General features: G+C 39.3%; 1 protein-coding gene across 2 annotated transcripts in view; it reads left to right on the top strand.

Annotated features, from left to right (window-relative positions):
* Window positions 1–4,458: 4,458 nt before the first annotated feature.
* Window positions 4,459–22,629, top strand: part of KDR (kinase insert domain receptor) — a 49,601-nt gene continuing 31,430 nt past the window's right edge. Inside the window, exons 1-12 of one of the 2 annotated variants that reach the window (XM_007496447.3) lie at window positions 4,459–4,965; window positions 8,914–9,007; window positions 10,646–10,842; window positions 14,364–14,494; window positions 14,750–14,918; window positions 15,324–15,463; window positions 16,352–16,514; window positions 17,002–17,116; window positions 17,205–17,368; window positions 19,918–20,074; window positions 21,008–21,131; window positions 22,233–22,341. In XM_007496447.3, the coding sequence (XP_007496509.2) occupies window positions 4,902–4,965; window positions 8,914–9,007; window positions 10,646–10,842; window positions 14,364–14,494; window positions 14,750–14,918; window positions 15,324–15,463; window positions 16,352–16,514; window positions 17,002–17,116; window positions 17,205–17,368; window positions 19,918–20,074; window positions 21,008–21,131; window positions 22,233–22,341 (1,627 nt within the window). In that variant the 5' untranslated portion in view covers window positions 4,459–4,901. The remainder of the gene's footprint in view (window positions 4,966–8,913; window positions 9,008–10,645; window positions 10,843–14,363; window positions 14,495–14,749; window positions 14,919–15,323; window positions 15,464–16,351; window positions 16,515–17,001; window positions 17,117–17,204; window positions 17,369–19,917; window positions 20,075–21,007; window positions 21,132–22,232; window positions 22,342–22,629) is intronic. The other variant, XM_007496448.3, reaches the window with a different exon arrangement.

Genomic DNA, 22,629 nt, shown 5'->3' with positions numbered 1-22,629 from the left:
GTGTGTTCCCAAGTAGCAGAATAGCTATAAATATAGCTGGGATATTGAGCCAAACAAACATCTGGCAAAACAGTCATATTTTTTCAGAACAGAAAATAAACAAAATATCAGAATAAAGGCAAAGGAAATAAACACCATCCTGCAGGATGAAAATATATAATAAGAAAAGATTCAATAGTTGAAAACCAGCAAATCACTTTAGAAAAAAAAGTAGCTTAACATAACTTGATTGGTTTGGGTTACTTTGCAGTTGGATGGTGAAAAGAAAAATTCAAATGGATTTTTAGAAATTTGGTGACAAATCCTTAATTTAAAAATAATTTGTTAAAAGATGAGGACTGAGAAAATAAATTAGCTGGAATTTACATTAGGGTAATACATTATATCAGTGACCCTGGAGAACTTGGATGGCACCTGTTACCTTCCATCTTTGAATCAATACTGTTCTAAGGCAGAAGTGGTAAGGGCTAGGTGATGGGGGTTAAGTGACTTACCTGAGGTCACACACCTAAGAATTGTCTGAGGCCAGTTTTGGCATCTGTTTTTTAAGTCATCCAATCAGAAAATTTAGATTCTGGTTGGGCATGTGTTGTTTTCCTCAAAAGAATGTATCCTCCTTGAGGATAGGTACTGTTTCATTTTTGTCTTTGTATTTCAAATGCCCAGGTATAGTGTTTGACCATAGACTATGTCTGTTTGTATCCTTTGTCTATTAACCTTTTAGATTTGAAGCCAGATCTCATGTCACCAGGCATGGCTTTCTAAATACTGAGTCCCCTAGCTGCCCCCAAACATTCAATCTTTATCAGTATTAAGGATATTGTTCTCTTGGTGCTATTACTTTATATCAATTAATGGAAGACATTCCAAATTAACGTAAATTTTTTATTTTTATTATTACTTAGGGCAAAATAATAATATTCCATTACATTCATATGCCACAATTTGTTCACCCATTCTTCTAATGATGGGCATGAATCTTGTTTTTATTTTGGGGTAGGGGAAACAACAAAAAGTGCTGCTATAAAAAAAAGGCAACTGGGGCAGCTAGGTAGCTTAGCCAATAGAGAGCCAAGACTAGAGACATGAAGTCCTGTGTTCAAATCTAGCCTCAGACACTTCCTAGTTATATGACTTTAGACAAGTCACTTAAATTACCTAGCCCTTACTACTCTTCTGCCATAGAAGTGATACTTGGTATCAATTCTAAGATACAAAGTAAGGGTTTTGAGAAAATGGCTATTAGATTTTTACCTCTGATTTTCACCTCCCTATATTATAAGCCAGGAAGAGTGTTACTGAATCAAAGGATATGTATAATTTAGTAACTTTCTTAGCATAGTATAAAATTGTTTCCTTGAATTATAGACATTGTCATTTCCAACATTTACTACTTTCATCTATCGTCTTTGTCAGTCTAATAGGTATAGGTTGACCCTTAGCAGTGCTTTAATTTGAATTTTTCTTATTAGTAATTTGGAGCATCTTTCTATATACTGATAATTTGCACTTTTCCTTTTAAAATTGCTATTCATTGTACCTAAAAAAATCAAGCACAAAGGAAAAGGACCAAGATGTACAAAAATGTTTCAGCAGATATTCATGGAGAAGCAAAGAACTAGTGTGGATATCCACCTATTGTGGAACAAGTAAGCAAATTATTATATATAAATGTAATAGATTGTCCCATAACAATTGACAAAATGCAATTTCAGAGGCAAGTTGGAAAATATCTATGAACTAATACAGATTGAAATGACCAGAACCAAAAGAACAATTTGTATGATGCCAAAAATATTTAAAAGAAAAACAACTTTGAAAGATTTGAGAATTCTGATGAAGTCCAAAGGACTAAAAAGTAAATGAACTATCCAGTTTCTGCAAGAGAGATGATAACTTAAAATGCAGAATGAGACATACATTTTTGGATATGACCAATGTCAAAATGTATTTTGTTGAACTCTGAATACTTATTATAATCATTTTCTTTTTTCTTTTATTGGAAGGAGAAATAACAAATGCTTATAATAACTTCTTTTTAAAAAGAAAGTTACCTGTTCATAAGCTTTGCCTATTAACCTTTTAAGAAATACCTCTTGGGGGCAGCTGGGTAGCTCAGTGGATTGAGAACCAGGCCTAGAGATGGAAGGTCCTAGGTTCAAATCTGGCCTCAGCCACTTCCTAGCTGTGTGACACTGGGCAAGTCACTTGATCCCCATTGCCTAGCCCTTGCCACTCTTCTGCCTTGGAGCCAATACACAGTATTGACTCCAAGACAGAAGGTAAGGATTTTTATTAAAAAAAATACCTCTTGTTACAATATATTTTCATGAATCCTCTTTGTCTAAGAATTTATGTAAGGAATTCCTCATGTCAATAGCAACCCTTCTTATTCTATCTTCATTGAGTTATTATGCAAAAGTTTTCAGATTTGCAATATTGAAACAGTTTGTCAGTCTTTTATGGTCATTTCTATTTTCTGTTTGTTTTTGAATTCTCCCCCTAAACAGAATTGTGAAAGGCACTTCCTTCCATTCTCAAAAAATTTTTAACATAACCTTTTATATTTTAATCATTCATCTATTTGGATCCATTACCTCTTATACAATAACCCCCCTCTCATAACAAGAAGTGAGAATATACTTGCAATAATATGAAGGGATGGCATGCATTTTAAAGATGGATCATCATCATTGTGATTAATAAAAAATTTTTTGAGTGCTTATCACCCTTAGAAACTGTGTTAATTCATCTGAACTATTCATACTATTTGTATCAATTCTTAAAAACACTATATTATGGTTGCAACAGTTAAATAAGAGCAGAAAAGTAGAAAAGTCATAATTTGGCGATGTAAAATTTCTTTTTCTTAGACTTTTTCATAGTTTGTGGAACCTGGACATTTTTAAGTGATGTGACAGCAAGTGTGGCCGAACAACCTCAGTTTAATCCCTGGCATTTCTGCCCTTGTCACCAGAGTCAGCATTTCTCCAGTAGTTGTGAGAATGTCTATTTTCATGAGTTTGATGTTTCTGGTCCACATACAGAGGAGCTAACTTCTCTGGCTAGACAAAGAAGGAGGAGTGTAGTAGCAGCATGGATCAAGGGTCTAGGGCTATGGCCTGGAAATTAGTAGACCTGTTTCTACTTCTAGTTTTGCCATTAACTTGCTATGTGACCCTGGGCAAATCAACTAGCTAATCTCTTTCAACCTCAGTTTATTCATCCCTAAAATGGAAGAGGAATGGTTAGCTTAGCCTAGGGCTCCCCAAGTGGTGGACTGTGATCCCTTTGGGACCAAGAAATCATTTAAAGAGTTCTGCATATCCCTACATAAGCATACAGCCGCCTAGCAGAATAAATGCATAATATTGCTCACTGGTATATATTATTCATTTTCACATGTCACCACTGATCTAAATCATCTCAAAAGTTTTCTTGAAGTTCTGGAATTCTATCAGTCTCTAATTTACAGGCAGCAGAAAGGAAGAGAATAACATAGGCTTGGAAGGTGAGATTTATTTAGGAGACAGGGAAGGCAAATCCCAGGTCTATGTCCTAACTACTTCCTACAGACGAAAACTCTGTCCAGTTCTCCCTTCTTTAAATTCACCAGCCATCAGTTTTATAATCTAGTAAATTTTATTTAGAAAGCCTATTCTTAAAGGAATGAGAGCTCCATCAGGGCTGCAGTCAAAATCTTAAGCCTGGTGAGCTAGGTTGAATTCCTCCCTTCTCTAGTCCCAAAAGCAGAAGTGCTCCTTAGAAAGGACCTTCCTCTTCCTATATGTATTTAGCAGCTCTTCCTTATTATATTTAAATCTTCTTCTCGGAATGAAATTTGTCCTCCTTTTCTAGAGACGAATTCCTCCCCAGATTCCTCTAGGCTTCCTGAACCCCAAAGGAACAACAGTTAGGACTCTTGTAGGGAAGATTGCCAAGAGGATCCGGGTGTTAATTCACAGTTTGTGGAAACCGTGGAGGCCATCTCATCCTTTGCCTATCACCTTAGCATCTCCAAGGGGAGGGTCACCCAATGGAATCTCAAGGGACTCCAGATCCAGTGACATATATTTTTTAAAAGAAAGAGAAGGAAAGAAACATTTAGAACCTGAAGAAATTTTAGATTAGCTAGTCCAACACCCTCATTTTAAAGATTCGAACCCAAGAGAAGTGCGTTGCTAGGGATCACGCAGGTAATAGCCAGTCTGCAACTCTTCATCAGGGCACTTTCTGTTATGCCAAAGCTTTGTCTGTGTTAGTGCAACGGGGACCCCTTTTGGAGACTATCGCAAGGATCAAAGACTGGGAAATGTACCCTGGACTGGGCCTATCCGAAAGCACCATGTTATCAGGGACCCCTCTTCGCTAGGTCCAGTGAAATCTTAGCCTGGGCAAGGTAGGGTAGAGGGGCAAGGAGTGGGCGGGACGGGGCGGGTCTGGCGAACTAGAAAGGACAGCTCCGCCCCGAGCGCTCACAAGAGGAGCTGGTGGAGGGGCTGACCCAACTCAGATTCCCCGGCAGGCCCCTAGGAGCGCAAAGCTGGCTCAGGCCGGTCCATTTCCTCTTCCCTACTCCTTCCATCACTTGTACTCCTTCGCGAGCTCAGAGTCCTTCCGTGAGCCAGGGCAATATCTCTCGGTGGATGAGGAATCTTCGCTGCGCTAAGTGAGCGGTGCTTTCCCCTGCCGCCAGTGAGGGGCACCAGCCCGGGCACGGAAGCCGGAGGCATCTGCACCCGGCGCCTTCTCCCTCCCTCCATCCCTGACTGGCAGCTCCTGGTACTGGAGGCGGAGGAGTGGCTCCCATAGCGCCAGTAACTGGTAAAGAAAGCCCCCAGGACAGGAGTCGGCGCCGGAGCATCTGGATGCTGGAGCCTGCGTCCTGCGAGAGCTGAAGAATGGAAAGCGCCCCGATGCTTCTTGTCTTCTGGTGGCTAATTGGGAAGAGCCAACTGGTCTCAGGTAAGGAGTCCCGAGCACGAGGGAAAAGCCAGGGGCCAGGCCAGTGGATGCGGCCAAGAAGGTAAGAGGAAGTCAAGTGAAAGGCAATCTTGCCTTATGATGAATCCGAATTAGGAACCAAGGTTTCATTCAGGCGAACCGGGATAAGCCCATAGGTTACGCTCGCGACTGGAACGGATTAAAGGGTGCAGGGGAGCACGCAACCGGGCAAACAAACCCAGAGCTGGAAGGGACCTTCGGGCTCATCATATAAACAAGAATACCTGGTATTCATTTAGTGCTTCGAAGTTTTCAAAGCACTTAACATAAAGGTTTCCATTTGAGCCTCACGATAACCCTGTGAGGTAAGAGCTACAGGTTTCCTATTGACCATTTTACAAAGAAGGGAACTGAGCCCCAGAGAGGTCACTTGCCCATCGTCCTAGAGCTAGTGAGTATAAAAACAGGAATTCGAACCCAGGGCTTCCCGATTCCAAGTACAGAACTCATAAAGATGCCATTTACTCTCCAAATCTATTCCAACCAAGCCCTGGGGTTCACAGAGACAGAGTGTAAGTAGCGGAACTGGGATGCTTATCTGACTCCCACTCTGCTTCAATCCGGAGAGAGGCCCAAGATCAAAGACAATTCCTTCAGCCCCCTCTCTAAGGCTGCTGGGTGAGTAGGGGGAGAGATATGGCCCGAGGCTTGGGGTTCAGGACTGGCAGGCTTAGCCATGAACAGTAGGGGAAAACTTTCGATAAGAGCCAGGGTAGCTACTGGGCCTAGAACTGCGGGACAGAAGGAGATAAACGGTCCTAGCTTGCCTCCCAACCCCACCCCTTCACATCCCGGGACGTCCTAGGAAAGAGGCTCTTTTCTTCTAGCCGCTGCGGGAAGGAACTCTGACCCTCAGTTGGAAACCTGCGGAGCAGGCAGGGACCCATGAGCAACTTCCTCCGGCCCGGGCATCTCGAGCTGCCTTCTTCTTCGATTGGGACTTTGCACTTGCAAAAGCACTTCTCGCTTTGTCAAAGCGCCCCCTTTCCGAGACTTAAATCCCTTTGTTTGCAGTGTAAGCCCCGAAAATCGGCCCCACCGGAACAAGGCACCTTCCATCCCCGTTGCCCCGTTTTGGCTCCGAAACCGCATTTTCCGCAAGATTAAGATTACATACAAGCTCGATGCATTAAACTCCTCTGGGGGCTTCCCAGACACACACGCTGGGAATGTTGTTTCCCTGCAGCCATACTCTATCGATTTCTATAAAGTAAAAAGATACTTCTGTGTTTACACTGAGGCAAAAGGATACAGAGAGGTGAGGCAATTATCTGGATAATTCCTGCTACTAGGGAGTTGGGAGATTTTTTCTTTCCATTTGAAGAAAAGGCTCCTATTCCTCAATTATCCAGACTGTCTACATTGATTGAATTCGCCTTATAATTACTGGACTCTCCAGCCCTGAGAACTAGGTCAAACGGCCCCGTTTGTTGCTAAGGCACCCTCCTCCCCACTCCAGTCTCTCATATCTAGCGTCAGGTTCAGAAAGTGGGGAGGGTGCTTGGATTTCAGAAAGAAGCGTTTCTTGTAAACCTAGAGGAAAGGACTTTTCCCTTTATGAAGGGCCCACCTCAGTAATGGGAGCAATTTGCCCACCAAACAGTGGGGAGGGAGCTTTTGGAGAGGATTTGATTTAGTTAGTGGCATTGGTTTATAATTGCTGCCTTCAAGTTCTTCAGACAGAAGCACTGTTGTCTTTCCTTCCGTATTTGAGCAGGGAAGAGTAACAGAAGAATTAATTAATTAGCTTTGGTTATGGCTTTGAAAATAGAAGCAGCTTTCTAATAGTATAAGCATTTCTTACTCTAGATTTTGTCTTGAAAATGCAAATCTATAACTACCAATCCCCAAAATGAGTGTTGACTCTAATGGAAACATGTATTTACAGTAACAGAATGATAATATTAATAAGTTAAATCTCCATATTATATTGAGCAGCATGAAGTTCTTTAATGAAAAAGCTAGCCTAGACTCACTGTCTTAATTTTTTCTTGGATTAATTACTTTTGAGTTGTGTGTGTGCATGTGTGTATATATATATATAAAACACTGCCTAGGTGATTTCTACATAGGCAATAGTTTGTATGAGGTCTGAATAACTTTGATCAACCCAGTTTATCTTTGACCTTTTTTTGGGGGGCGCTCCTTCCCCCCACTTTCATCACATTACTCCAAAGGTATATCTATAGAATAGATTATTCTTCATTGCCAACACCAAATTGTATTTCTCAACCTAATGGAATTTTTAAAAAATGTATGGATTTTTAAAATTTTCCCTCCTAATATCTTTATACCACAGAACCCTCCATAGAAAAGAAAAATTGCTAAGCAAAACAAACAAGCAAATCCACAGTGTTTGCAATATTTCACATGCCTTTCAGAGATCCAGCCTAGTGTTTTTTCAATAAACTTTAGAGATGCTATATTAACCTTAATTAATTTTTTTCTGCTATCTTGAGTACAAGCAAGCTACTAACTCATTTGTAAGATTTTACATTGCTTTTGAAAAGCATTATTATTTCTCTATACACTTGGTCACAAGCAACTGCTCCTTTCTTGATGAAAACTTTTGTAATATCAAGCTGATAATGGATGTTGAGATCACTGCTAAGTCAATACCTATACCAATGCCAAATGCATTCTGGGACCTATTAACAGAATCTAAGTTCCTTTAAAAAAAAAAAAGAACATTATTATTCTAGAAGAAAGTAGAGCAGGGAGTTGAAGGTTAATCCAAAAATCTAGGCAGAAATGTGCCTTACCTCCAGAATGGAAAGAAGGGGAAGGATAAGGAAAGGGATTATTTAGCCTCAATTATTCACACTGACTGTGCCTTTGAATCAGATGAGATGGGATAAGATATAAATGCCTACCCTTTCTGCTTCACTTTTCTTGTATTGCCACCTACTTATGTTAATAAGCACCCAAATAATGGATTCTTTTTTCAAGTGATTCATTTGTGGGGGATCATTTTAATGGACAGACATCATATTGATAATTTCCAATAAACTTATGGCCAGTTACACTCATTAAAACAGTACCAATTTTGTACTCAGTTGTTGTTCATCAGATAAATTTCCAGGAGATTATACATAAGAGCATCTTGCAATGAATGTAGGATTTGATTCTTCTTCTGCAGAACAGGATATAGTAAACAAACTTTCCTATGGAATTGTTCTGATTTCAAACTTTGGACAACCTTGTCGTATTATCAATTTGTGCCCAAAACTGTGAGTCATTGGCCCTGCATTCATTAGTTGGAATTCTTGTCTGTGTCTCTAGGGAGCTAATCTGTACATTATTCAATAATGTGCAAGTTTCCCCCTGAACCCTTCTTTCGGGCCCCCTTCCACTTCCTTCTCAAAGACAGTTACCCTGAGCCACATTTTCAACCTAGTTAAGAGAGGAAATATTTTTTAAATGGCATAAAGGAAAATGAGACAGGGTCACAGATTCCCCAGATTGCATAAAGGAACTCTGCTCATACAACACAAAATTCCTTCAGAGCAAGATTCATTAATCAGCAGTTTAGGCAAATGTGTATATCCTACATTTTATAAGAAATGTAGCCCAAGACTTTCCCAGGGGAGTGAGCTCATCAAATGAAGGTTCATTTTATTTCAATGTCCCATATCCTTTTGTAAGACCTTGAAGTTGGCAAGGCAGGAAAACAGGAACTCCACCCTCGCTCCATGAATCCCTGAGCTGCTCTCCTAGTTTATGACCATCTGCCCATTCTTCCTGTTATGACAAAGCTTGTGAACTTTTACTAGAAATGGTGAAAAGTAACTTTTTAGTTTTGACACAATGAATTGCTAAAGGGTAATCAGTCCAAAAGCAAGAAGTTTGCTCTGTTTGGGGGAGCCTTTTCCTGTTGAGTATGTTCTGACTACATTTTTCTCTCTCTAGGTTTGCCCATTGCTTCACCTGATACCCCAGTTATCAGCCCACAAAAGGACATACTTACCATAACAGCAAATTCAAGTCTTCAAATTACTTGCAGGTAAGGACTTTATTTAAATACAATCCTCTAGATTTCATGAATTCATTGTTCCTAATTTGTTTGTTAAAGGCATTTGGAGATCCCTTTCTAAAAAGTCATGAGATGAAAATTAACCTAGACTATCTGTGCACTGGCTGCTTGCTGTGAACAGCAAAAGATGTGGATATTCTTAGTTAGACACTGGCTCAAATGGATATAGAAAAGTCTTGGACCAAACACTTGGGTCAAATGACCCCATAAATGGTCCCTAAAGTATTGTGAATTTTCCCCCAAACCTCACAGCTCATATTCCCTTCTCCCTCTCAGAGAACTTGATCAAATTCTGGTTGTAGCAGTGAAAATTCAGCATTTGTACATGAGTATTCTTGTGTAAACACTCTTCATAGATAAAAGACTGTTCTTTGGCAGTCTTGGAATTCCTGTCTTTGCTTTCTACTGTACAAGTCGTGTTGTTGATTTGGCTAATTGGGTAAACAGACTTCTTTACTGACAGAAGTGGTATGTTCAGGGAGTTTTTAAGCCATTCTTCAGCAGGGAAGATAGAAGAGTTTGGGGATTTCCCCCAACATATATCAATACAAGTGTACTTTCTAAGGAAGCAGAGAATGGTGCAAGAATTGTGCCATGCCACTTTGGGTTAGAAATCTACAAAGAGTCTTATTAAGCACTTGTTGAAACGGTTCTTGTTTCACTGAATAGCAAACAGTTGCTATATCTAGAAAAGCCATATGGGTAAATCCAACCTTAAATCACTTGAACCAGATGCATTCCTATAGTAAAGCCTTTGGGACACTGATCCATAAATCCTTATTAAGCATAAGTCTCTGTCAGTGTGCTCTATACTTTAATACTCCCACTGGAGCAGTGATCTTATTAGTGTAGATATTCACTCTAATGATAAAGATCTAGGAGGGACAAGTCTATGGGGGGAAAATTGTTTGACATTCTTCCTCTAGTCCTCTCTTCCTGGCTAGGCCAGGATATACCTTTTTCAAGTATCCATTCAGGAAAAGGATTCCATAAAATCCCATCTACTAAGCTCTTTGTAGAAGGTCAGATTTACTGGGGCAAATATACATAGTTTTATGGAAATGGTGGGGGGATAGGCAATAAGGACAAGATTTATGATTTCATTGGTGTAAGGTGTTTCCAGTGAAGAATTTCCTTTACCAATAAAGGTCAACGCTTCTCTGCAAACTGTATTTTCAGCACTAAGAGGTTAAATAATTTGTTCAGAGTTACAGCATGTTTCAGAGGCAAGATTTGAGATCTTCCTGGCTCTGAAGCCAGCTAGCTGCCTTTAAGCAAATCTAACTTTAACCCAAACCCAAATGCGAAACTTTATTAGAACAGACACAGATACAAGGACCATGCCAGCTTCCTCTTTGAATCTTGCACAGATAGGGCCCTCGCTTTTTTGAGTAGGTAAATGAATGAATGAAAGCAAAGTTGTCTGAGGGAATTTCTGAATCAGTTCCTTTGGCATTCTCTTGCATGAGAATTTGGAAAGGAAGCCTTGAAGTAATGATGACTTTATAACCCATACAATATTCAGGCACAAATACTTTGTCTCTGGTTAGCAGAAAGCTTTGTAGTGAGGGATTCCGTAGTCTAATCCTGAGCCATTGATTTTTTCAGGGGCCAGAGGGACTTGGACTGGCTGTGGCCCAACAATCAGAGCACTTCTGATAATCGGGTAGTGGTGACTGACTGCTGGGATGGTCCCTATTGTAAGATGCTCACAATTACAAAAGTGATAGGAAATGATACTGGAGCCTACAAGTGCCTGTACCAAGACAATGATGTGAGCTCAAGCATTTATGTCTACGTTCAAGGTGAGTGGTTATGATTGACTCGTGTATGATTTCCCAGCCCCAGGACAAAGGGGGAAACCAAGAGAACTAAACAGGACAAAAGCCTCCCTCTAAAAGCTATCTGCATGCCAGAAACTATAAAATTCCTCTCATGCAAAATAGTTTCAGTGACTGCAGGTCTCATTCATTTGTTTCAGTTTGGTCCATGCAATGCTCTTTTCCTTGACTACATTGGTTTTTCATTCTTGTTCCAAAGGCAGAGGCTAATCCATGTTTATAATGTTCCATGATGACACTCCCACCTTCCCTAAGAGCTTTCTGGTGTGCAGCCTAATTGAAATCTTATGTCTAGGAAGATTTGGGGTGAAGTTGAGGGAGAAAGTATAACAGCTGAATCAAGAGCTCTTCCATGGGAGCACCATGTGCATATGTGTATGTTTCACTTGTATTTTATGAGAAAAAATTTTAATGATCCTATTTTTTGCTTATTGAGTAAATGTTGTCACTGGACTTAAGGGTAGTTTAAAAAGTTCCAGGCCATATAAGAGTTTAGCTTTTGTAATATCAGAGACAATGCATGAATGAAAAGATCTTGCTCTATAGGACTCATAACTCAAAATTAGATTCTAGATTTATAGCTAATTGGTACCTCAGGCATTATCTTGTCCTACTCCTTCATTTTACAGATAAAAAAAGTGAGGCTCCAAGAGAAGGATCTTGGTCAAAGTCACATACTAATAAGAAATAGAAAGGATGGAATTTGAACCCAAGTCCTTTAACTCCAAATCCAATGCTCTCTCCAATGTATCATACTTCCATGAACTGTCATACTCAAGGATTTCTGTTACTGAGACCCAGGGTGGCCCTAATTCCCTTGTTGCACACACACAGCATCTAAGTGCTGTGTAATCTGCTGGTTTTGGTTATGCCAAGAAGACATCATCAGCAAACTGTTTCAAATTAAATTTGAGGCACAGTGACTAGTGTTTTGCTTGGCTATATTGAGGATTTCCATGTTCCCTTAATATGACTGGGTAAGATTTCCCCTTTCAAAGAAGCATTTCATTTGCAGAGAAAGACTCCAATCAGCCCTTCAGATCTTAAGAGTGTGTCTCATTTGCATTTCAATTGTGCAACATTCGCCTTTCTTTGAAGTAATGGGAATTACCACAAAATAACATATGCCACCACTGGATTGCACAAGACTTAAGAATGTTCATTACATTTACCAGGTGTAGACATAACTCATGCATAGAATGCTTCTGGTAAGATCTCTTGGGCTCCCTGTACCAGAGAACCCCTTCTCCCTGCATACCTCCCTAGCCCCACTGCCTTCTCCTAAGTTAAAAGACCATTCTCTAAATTGCCATATCAGGCAAATTTCAGGAGGGAGATGCTTTAGTTCTTTGTGAATCTCTGGCTTCTTTTGATCTGGCAGGCTGAAGAGATCAGCCTATCTCTAGAGACTACAAGGATTTCCTGCTCTCAGCCTGGCTGGAAATGTTACAAGGAGAACCTCTCCTATAATATTTTGATATTTCCTTCTCTCAAGTCAGGAAGTGTAGAGACATGTGACAATTCATTTTGCAAAGTAACAGTAAATATTTTGTTTGGGGAGGATGGGTGGTTGTTTGGGTCCTTTTTGTTTATTTCCTTTTGTGGGGAGGAGGAGAGACATTGAAATAGAAAATGCTTGCCAAAGAAACTTTTAATGGCATCCAAGAGTTAATTCAGCTCCCAGGGGCATGTCCTTTATGGGTAAGGGAAGTCATGCCATATTTTTGTAGCATACAGATGAAAGGTAGGATGTTATACCAAGAAGGTCAGTATACTGTTTATTTCAAACTTTCCTCCTCTTTCATGGATTCCTTCAAATGCCGTGTCCTGTCCAAGGTGATGAATGTTCTAGGAGTTGAGCTGTCCAAACTTGGGGTCATGAGGACTTACAGTGGGAAAAGTATTGGCAGGATGCTCCCCTTGGACAGCTCTCCAAACCTCTTGCTTTGGGCCTCGGGTTGTCTCCCCACCTTTGCTTCCTCAGTCTTCTGACCCAATTCCTCAGCACAGTGGGTAGAGCTAGGAAGTGGGGCCCTGGCCCCATCAGATCTTGCTATGACATGTGTCTCATTGAGAGGCAAAAGTCAGACCTCCTGCTTTTCTGTCCTCTGCAGCTGCAGAGGAAATAGAGCTTCTCCAGTTTGGGGGATGGGGATGGAGAAGAGTGCTGTCCTTCCTCTCACCCAGATTTTAACTGTTATTTCATCAGTGTGGCTTGAAATACATACTGCATCAGGTCTGAGAAGCAAAGCCATTCATCAATTCGCCACTGAAATCAATGGCTGACTTTGTCTTTCCTCTAGACCAAACCATCCCTGTTTGAAGGGATAAGAGTGGTTTTCCACCAAGGTGTTTTGTACATTTTGTTCAGGATTGAAAGACTATTAAAATCTTTCTCTACTCCTTTGCTAAAATTCTGAAGGATTTTCTTCCCCTTTCTACTGGGTATGCTCCAAGTTCTCTGGTCACAGAATTGCTTGTGTGAGTGGACATTTTCTGGGTATCTGTCATCTATCGGATAGAAGCTCCCTTGAGTCTGAATAGAATACTTCAGTCCTAAGATATTCATTTAGTATGAGGTAGGCATTTAGCCTTCATAATCTTACAATGTAATTTTATGGCATTCTTCTATATTATTGACCTTAAAATTTTAATTTGAAATTTATTCCCTCATATTTTTAGGTCCCTACCCTTAGTGGGCATTATTTACCTGAAGAGAGCTAGCTCAAAAGTTTCCTTTTAGTAGAATTAAAAACATGGTATTGATTATCTTGTAGACACTGATGCCCACATATTTAAAGTAACTCACTTTTATGGCAAAACCATATAGTGATTAGTTGGTAGCAGACATAAAGGAAGGGAAAGGGGGGGGAGGCAAGGAAGGGAAGGGGAGAAGAGGGGATGGAAGGAGGGAAAGGGAGGGAAATGGAGGTGAGGGGAAAGAAAAGAGATTGGGGACTAACTTTACCCTAAGGGATAAAGAACAACATGTTGCATATATCAATTTATAAAGAATAAATACCGGGAAGTTTTGTGAGGGAGCTTACTAACAGTTCCATTTTGTCCTGGTTCCAAATCATAAGCAGGATATTCACAGTGAAAGTTAGTCCCCAAGTTTTGTTCTATCTTCACTGTGCCATTCCAGAACAAGTTGGGGTGGAGGTGGGGAAGTTGGGGAGGGATCAGACAAGACTTCATGTAGAAGGTAGAAATCAACTGAAGTTCAATGTCTTCATTGCTTGAATTCATGGAAGAAGGACTAGTTCTATCCTGGCATCTTGAAAATGTAAGCTCAAATAGCTATGACACTAATTTCACCATCTTTTAAATAGGAAGAGGAATGTCAGTATTTGCCAACTGGGGGTGAAAGCCCAGTAGTATTAAGAAATGATAATAGAGATGACAATGAAAATGGAACGTTTTATTTGACAGCATCATAATGCACTATAAGTGACATTCACTAATAGAATGAAACATTTCTTTAGATTACAGATCTCCATTTATTTCATCAGTGAGTGACCAACATGGAGTCATATACATCACAGAAAATAAAAACAAAACTGTCATAATCCCATGCCTTGGATCCATAGCAAATCTCAACGTGTCACTTTATGCAGTAAGTCAAAGTTTCTCCTTTTGTCTATAGTTTTCTATAATGTTAGGTACAAACACTTGATCTAGAGCATTTCAGGTTCACATGGGCAATTTTCAACAAGGAATTTAAAAGCCAATTTAGTTGGATTAGGTAGACAATTTGTAGGTTTCAAATAGGAAACAAAATGAGAAGAGCTTAATTAAAATTCATCCAGGTTATAGTTGTATAGTTTTCGCTTTGAGATGCCAACTAACCATGTCCTTAATGTTTTCCCAGAAGTATCCAGAAAAAAAGTTTGTTCCTGATGGTGAAAAAATTTTCTGGGATAGCAAAATAGGCTTCACTCTTCCCAGCTACATGATAAGTTATGCAGGCATGGTCTTCTGTGAGGCAAAAATCAATGACGAAAGCTACCAGTCTCTTATGTACATCGTTGTAGTTGTTGGTAAGATGACAATTACTTTTCATATTGTTCCTACCTAATGATGACCAAATCATAGATTCAGAGATGAAGGAAACCTTGTAAGCTATCTAGTTCAATCCTCTCATTTTATAGATGAGAAAACTAAAATCCAGAAAGGCCAAATTGCCCAAGGTCACATAGCCCAAGAATCTATGGTGGTGGTGGTGGGGGTACTGGGTCCTACAGTACTAGCTTTCCATGGGCCAGCCTGTGGACCTGATTCGGGTTCCTGGGAGAAATTATGACCCGGAGAAATCCCTCAGGAACAAAGCATCAATAAATTTTAAAAGTTAGTGTGTTATTACATAAATTGGAAAGAACATGTACCCAAGCTTCAAATTGTTTTTTCTCTTGCATTCTTTTTTTTCCCCAATTTAATTCCGGTAGGATACAGAATTTATGAGCTGGCTCTGAGTCCTCCCCACAGTGTGGAACTGGCTGTTGGAGAAAAGCTGGTTTTGAATTGCACAGCAAGGACAGAACTCAATGTAGGGATTCACTTTCGCTGGGAATCTCCTTCTTTGAAGGTAATGCTTACAAAGCAAACCAGACCTCCAGATACCTTGATAAGAATCCTTGGGAGGGACTCACCCTGGTGAGATGTGATGGCCTCTAGCCAGATCAGCTCTAGGAATCTCTTTAAATTTGAAAGAGACTATAGAACATATAGTACCCAATGTTGGGAGTGAGAGATAGAGAGGAAGAGAGTGAAGGGAAGTTGACAGAAATTGTGTTCATTTCTCTGTTACTGTCAGGCAATGTTCATTATTTTTTTCCTCCTGAAAAAAATTCTTTTTGCCCCTTTCCATTTTGTATATTATTTTGCTGTCTGTCCAAGTCATGGCTCTGTTTACTACTCTTGGGAGTTCTGAGGTGGGGTAGGGGTGACATCAACTCATACTGGACTCTACTCTTCTTGGCTGGGTTTCTCTTCATATTGCACTCTTGGCTAGAGCCTTTGTCTTACTTCTAATTCACCTGCTGTTGTCTAATCCTTCTTGCTCCAAATACAATTGATGTCTCATTAATATTAAGGGTTCAAGAGTGAATCTTATTAAATAATATTTTCTAAGGGACAAAATGCCTAGTGGTAGGACAAAATATGTTATTACATAAGTAGCTGGAAGCTTACGAGGGAATGTTATTCTGAGGATGGCAGCTGAATTAAAGCATCAAGAGCCAATTGTTAAATTTTTAGTGTGAACATTTATACATCGAAAAGCAGTGTGAATGCTAGGAATCAAGGGTCCACTTATTGTTTCATTGATTGTCTAGAGTTAAGAAAGAGATGGAGAAAATATTAATAATGCAAATTAAGCTTAAAAGTGTGCTAAGTAAACCTTATTTTAGGAGAAGGGGGAGCTCGCTATTTAACATTTATCAGCATGTCCCTGAGTAAACCTCTCTCTTTTCAGCCTGAAATACGGGATCTGAAAGCTCCATTTGGAAGTGAGCTCAAGAAATTTTTAAGCACCTTGACTATAGAACATGTAACCCGGAGTGATCAAGGCTGGTACATTTGTGAAGCTTCTAGTGGGCTGATGACCAAGAAAAACAGTACATATGTCACTGTCCATGGTAAGACATTAGTCCCCTTGAATCAATTGAGTCTTTCCCAAAAAAGCTTGTGGCTTTTGTTGGCTCCTTCCCCTACTGGCAAGTCATTATATGCTTTCGAGGCTGTTCCAATCCTATTAGTGCTATCTAAGTTGGTGATCTCATAGAACACCATGTTACATGTGCTCAACTTGCTTTTATAGACTCTTTGCCATGCTACAATCCTCGGTGACTAGTCCCTGGAAACTAGAACTTAAATTCATTTAAATTGGCTAAAAAGCTGTGGCTGTGGATTACCTGTATGGTACCATACCATGATGTACACTCTAGACCTGCTTGTCCCTTCTGAGAAGGCATCTCAGACTGTCACATACTTGGCTTTTCATGGAAGTAAAGAAAAACTAAAACTAAACCAAAACAACCCACTCCAACCAATTGACATTTAAATTTCTTGCTGTACTGGGAATGCTGAGGGTTTTCAACTATTTCTACAATTGCTTTCTTACAGAAAAGCCTTTTGTTGCCTTCCACAGTGGAATGGAATCTTTGGTAGAAGCCAAATTGGGTGAGCGGGTCAGAATTCCGGTGAAGTATGTGGGCTATCCACCACCCGAAATAAAGTGGTAAATATCAGAAATTGGTCCCAAGTATTTTTTCTATAAAGGCACCCTGTTATCCCATAACAGGGACACAATTTTTTTTCTCTTGCAGGTACAAACATGGAAAGGCCATTGAAAGCAACCATACAGTTAAAGTTGGCCATGCTCTGACAATTACAGAAGCAAGTGAAAAGGATGCAGGAAATTACACTGTTCTCCTCACCAACCCCATCACAAAGGCGAGACAGAGCCATGTGGTCTCTCTGGTGGTGAACGGTGAGCCCCAGAGCTTTGACTTCTCTCTTCTTTTTTGAAAGTTACTGTAAAGAGCATCTTTCTCCTTTTGAGTCAATTCCCTCATTCCCTCTGCTACCCTTTCCATCTGTTGTTTGACTGATGAAATGACTTCTCCCATTGCACCAATCTACATCTAGGAAAGATCAAATAGTTTGAATTGAAAGCTTACCTAGGGTAGTGTGAAGTGAGTATAATGAGAGGGAAATGCATATTGATTGTATTCATATCAGTTTCTAGCTTAGAATAAGTAAATGATCTTTTGGGACAGTAGTACTCTGTAAAACTTAGAATGACATCTGACAGCATAGTGAGAAGAAGGAGGCTGGGTACAATTGTCCAGGATAATTTTGAACAGTTGTACATGGCATTACAAATATAGGATGGTGGGGTTGGGGGGAGGGTCAGGCTTCTCTCTATAAATTTATTGGTGACCTTTTGCTGATCTTACTTCTTATCAGCCATCCTAGCAACAATTCTGTATTATGGAAGGTTTCATAAGTTGTTGTTTCCATATCAAGTTCAGTGTAAATCATTCCTTTGTCAGGAGTAACTTTGAGTTTGCAGAAGGGAGAGAAGCTTGAATTTTATTTGAGGCTGTGGTATTTTCTGTCTTCCTTCCCCTGGCATTAAAAATCTCTGTTGTAATTTCTTCTCTCAACATCCTAATCCACCCTAACCATCCCTTCTGTTGCCCTCAGTCTGTCTGCTGTGTTGTAGTCCTGCTGGAGAAACCAATTTCTGAGAGTTTTCTAAGCTAATATATTTCGTATGACTTTAGGGTCCTTAAGTATATCAGTAGTTCAGATGACACTGCCATAAGTGTGAAGTATATAGAGCCAGGACTGATGGGAAAGCCGGAAAGATCTTAGAATTCAGTGGCAGTGGTGGTTCTCCATTTCACCAGGAAGAAGGGGAGGTGGACAGTGAATTAAATTACATTATCAGTAGTATGCAAGAAATAACTAAATTTATGTTCAGGTTATGAACATGTCAAAGAGGCAGAATTTAAAGAGTCTGAAATTTTGGATTGTTAATAATAGGTAAAGTGTTTCTCATTATCACCTCTATCTGAAAAAAGACATCGGACATGGGGAAGTTGAAAAGGAGAATGAGGATGCTATGTTGCATTTATGTAATGCTTTCTACTTTTCACATCCATTATATCATTTGGCCCCTTCAACAACTCTATAAAGAATGTTGGGCAAGTATCATTATCATCCCAATTTTACAAATAAGCAGATTGGGACCCAGTGAGTTAGGTGACTTCTGAATTTGTACCACTAATTATGAGCGATCAGAAGAGTTGTGGTTGCCTACATCCTAGTCCAAGAGTAAGATAGTTTTGTATGTACGTATAAATATATATAATACACATATGATAAACATACATATATACATATGTGTTAATTTAGTCAATTAATCATCAATTAATTTAGTCAATTAATCAATTAATTGTGTTTCAATTTCCTTATTTATTATAATGTCCCAAAAGTCTTACAACAGCTTTAAGCTTTAATAACTTCAGAAGTATAACACATTTACAAAAAACATTTGAAGGACCATTTGTTTACATTTTAAATAATTGTTGTGTTTTTAATTAAAATTCAACATAATCCTCATCTTCTGCCATAAATGGCTCTAGATCATAGGTGTTAAATACAACCCACAATGCTCCCAAGTGTAGCCCAAACTAGATTAAAATGTAATTGGGAAATATTTAACAAAATAAATGCAAATACAAAAGAATGTAGATAACATGTGGTTTTGAAGGCAATGTGACCACAGCATTAAACTTTAATAACTTCAGAAGTTTAAATGCTAAAAACAACATTTGAAAGGCCATTTGTTGAAATCATAACCTTTTTTTTTCATTTAAATTCAACACAACCCCCATTTTCTGCTATAAATTTCTCTAGACCAGAGGTGGCAGACACAGACCATAATATCCCCAAGTGTAGCTTGAACTAGATTAAAATGTAATTGGGAAACATTTAACAAAACAAATATAAATACAAGAAAATATACATAATATGTGGTTTTCTAAGTCTTTATGTGGCCACAGGGATATTTATGTGTGCTTTAGTGGCCTCCATTTCTTTTTGATCTTGACATCACTGCTGTAGGCAGTTTTCAAACTTCATAGATGCTTTTAACAGCTTCTGTTCAGTGACTGAAAGGACTGCATTTATAATTTTGGCCCTCAAAGAAACTGAAAATTAAAATTTTATTATTTAACATTCACAAAACCAAATAAGGATGTAAAAAAACTTAGCCTTTTAAGTGTTGGGGTTTTTTGGGGGGAAGGGATTAAGTTTATAGTATTTATACTTCTGAAATAAAGTTTAAAATTGCACTAAGATATTTGGGATACCATATACATATGTATGGATTAATGTATGCATGTATGTATATGAAGGGCAAAATCAGTTACCTTAAAAAAAAAAAGAGCCATTAGTCATTCAGAACCTCTTCCTTGCCTTCCTAAGGTCCAATGAGCTGCCCAAGACATGCATTTTCTTCCTTTCTAGTTCCACCCCAGATCGGTGAGAAATCTCTGATTGCCCCTGTGGATTCCTACCACTATGGCTCAATGCAAACCCTGACATGCACTGTCTATGCCGTTCCTCCACCACTCGATATCCAATGGTATTGGCAATTGGAAGAAGCATGCACTTACAACCCCGGGTATGTACAATGCAGATATGCATCCATCCTTTGGCTTTGTGGTTCCCTTGGCTAAAATTGCCCCATCCTAGCAGCTGGCAAAATTGCTTTTGAGATTTGTTTTGCTTAGTCACTGAGCCCAGGTTCCCCCCACCTTTCCTTGAGCAATGCATTTTATTAATTGCCTTTGTTTACTGAAGAGCCTCTGCCTCTCTGGGAAAATCAAAACCTTTCCACCTCCCTTTTCAGGCCATTCCTGTTGCGTAGTGGCTGGGGACTCTTACCTCTTTGCCAAACACAGGATATTTTCTATTTATGCTATTTCTATTTCTCCTTATGCCAATAAGTCGGGGAATATGAAGCCTCCTCTTATCTGTGAGAAGGCCCATCTCCAAGAGGAAGTGTGCTGATTGATGTCAGGGAATGATGGAAAGAGCTCCAGCCCTCAGTGCCTGAAACCTTGCTTATCAGGCTCCAACACAAGGCCAGACATCCTTAGGAAAATAAAAAAGCTCAACAACTCTACCATCACCCTAAGTCTTCCACTTCCTGTTGTTGTTTTTAAAATGACTACCACTAGCTTCTTCCTCAGCTGCTTGATCATTTCCTACACAAAGGCCACTGTCCTCAAGAAATTCCTATATGGAGCCCGGTGGTTTTCAGTCTCCCTGCCTTCCTTTGAACTAAATTAACTTGAATTGTCCAGTCTCTCCAATTTATGAATGAAGGTTTGTTCCCAAAATAGCCGCTTCCCTCCAGTATCCTGAATGGATCAACCTCGGCTGAATTGCTAGAACACTTTCCTCCAGTTCTGGAAGTCTGATTTCTATTTGGCACAAAGGTCTTGGAATATGATGGGATCCATTAAAAACACTTCTAGGAACATGCCAACCAAACTCTGGCTCTTTTTCCTGTCCATTGATCATGACCTGATCTCAATTTTGTCTCTCACAGGCAAGCTGGCTTAGTGACAAACCCCTACACCTGCAGGGAGTGGAAAAACATGGAGGACCTAACTGGGGGAAATCCCATTGAAATAGTCAAGAATCAATTTGTCATAATTGATGAGAAAAACAAAGTGAGTTGGAAATGTTTGGATTTGAGTAACTGCGGCCATCTTTTTTCATTGAACTCAGTTCAACACACATTTATTAAGTGCCCACCCTGGGCACAACAATCTGATGGGCACTGGAAAGTCAAAAGTGTTGTTGCCCTCCAGGGTTTTACATTCTACTGGGTGAATATTGCAGCAGTGATATATGGGAATTTTAGAGATTAGCAATCAGACATGTTGGAAGATTCATTGCAGTTTTAAGTATGGTCTTATTCTAAAACATTATGTTTATATTTCTACTGCTTTTTTGATATAGTAGAGATAGTGCAGGAGTAATAAATAAAGTACTAGGCTTATAATAAAGAAGATTGCACTCATATCCTATCCCTGCCATTTCCTACCTGTGTCACACTGGGCAAGTAATTTCATTTCTACATGCTTCAAGGGCAACTAGGAGAGCCAGGTCTGGAGTTAGGAGGACCCAGGTTCAAATCTGGTCTCACACACTTCCATTTGTATGACTCTGGGCAAGTCACTTGACCAAAATTGCCTACCCATTGCCATTCTTGTCTTAGAATTGATACTAAGATAGAGGGTAAGGATTATTAAAAAAAATTCTATTTTATTATATTTTATTATAAATTCTATTATGATATGTCATATAATATATAATATATAATATGGAATATAATATATTATTATATTTGTTATTATACATTATATATAATATTAATGTTATAATATAATAAGTATATAATATGTTATATATAATATAATATATAATAAATAAATTCTATTATAAAAATGCTTTCTGGAATTTATATATTAAGTTACAGATAGGTTACAAGTTTCATTGGAGAAGAGACTTTTTAATACTGGGGGTTCCCTACCGGAATGAAATAATAAATTCTTTGAGTCTATTTTTTATCGTGATCTGCCCTAGCATGAATTGGAGTCCTCTATGATGCCCAGCATGTATATTTGGGTAGATTGTATAGTGGTCCTAGCATCGAAGAATACATTGAGGAAGAATTTACAAATATGTCTAGATCTGCCTTTTAGTCTGAATATGCACACAGAGCTATTGGCAAACATGGGACGTGTAATTGTTTGGTTCTCCTACAGACTGTGAGCACCCTTGTGATTCAGGCAGCAAATGTGTCATCTCTGTACAAATGTGAAGCCATCAACAAAGTAGGACGCAGTGAGAGAATTATCTCCTTTCATGTGACAAGTAAGCATATAGCATGCACCGATGTGTGTGTGTGTGTGTGTGTGTGTGTGTGTGTGTGTGTGTGTTGGAGGGCGAGGAGGGATCTCCTTCCATAGAAAAGGAGACACTCAATTGTGTTACACTTTTGTCACTTCTCAATCATAGATCTACCATTGAAGGGAAAATTAGTCATTTTTGCAGAGATGAGGCTTAAAAATAACTGATGTTGTCACCTAGAAAGTAACCTATCCAGTTCAGTCTACAAATAGCAAATGTAGAATTTGTGCATGTACATAGATGGACATAATA

The sequence above is a fragment of the Monodelphis domestica genome, chromosome 6 (assembly GCF_027887165.1).
Source record: "Monodelphis domestica isolate mMonDom1 chromosome 6, mMonDom1.pri, whole genome shotgun sequence".
NCBI classification, from domain to species: domain Eukaryota; kingdom Metazoa; phylum Chordata; class Mammalia; order Didelphimorphia; family Didelphidae; genus Monodelphis; species Monodelphis domestica.
The sequence above is the reverse complement of the archived record's forward strand: the minus strand, read 5'-3'. Positions and strand labels throughout refer to the sequence as shown.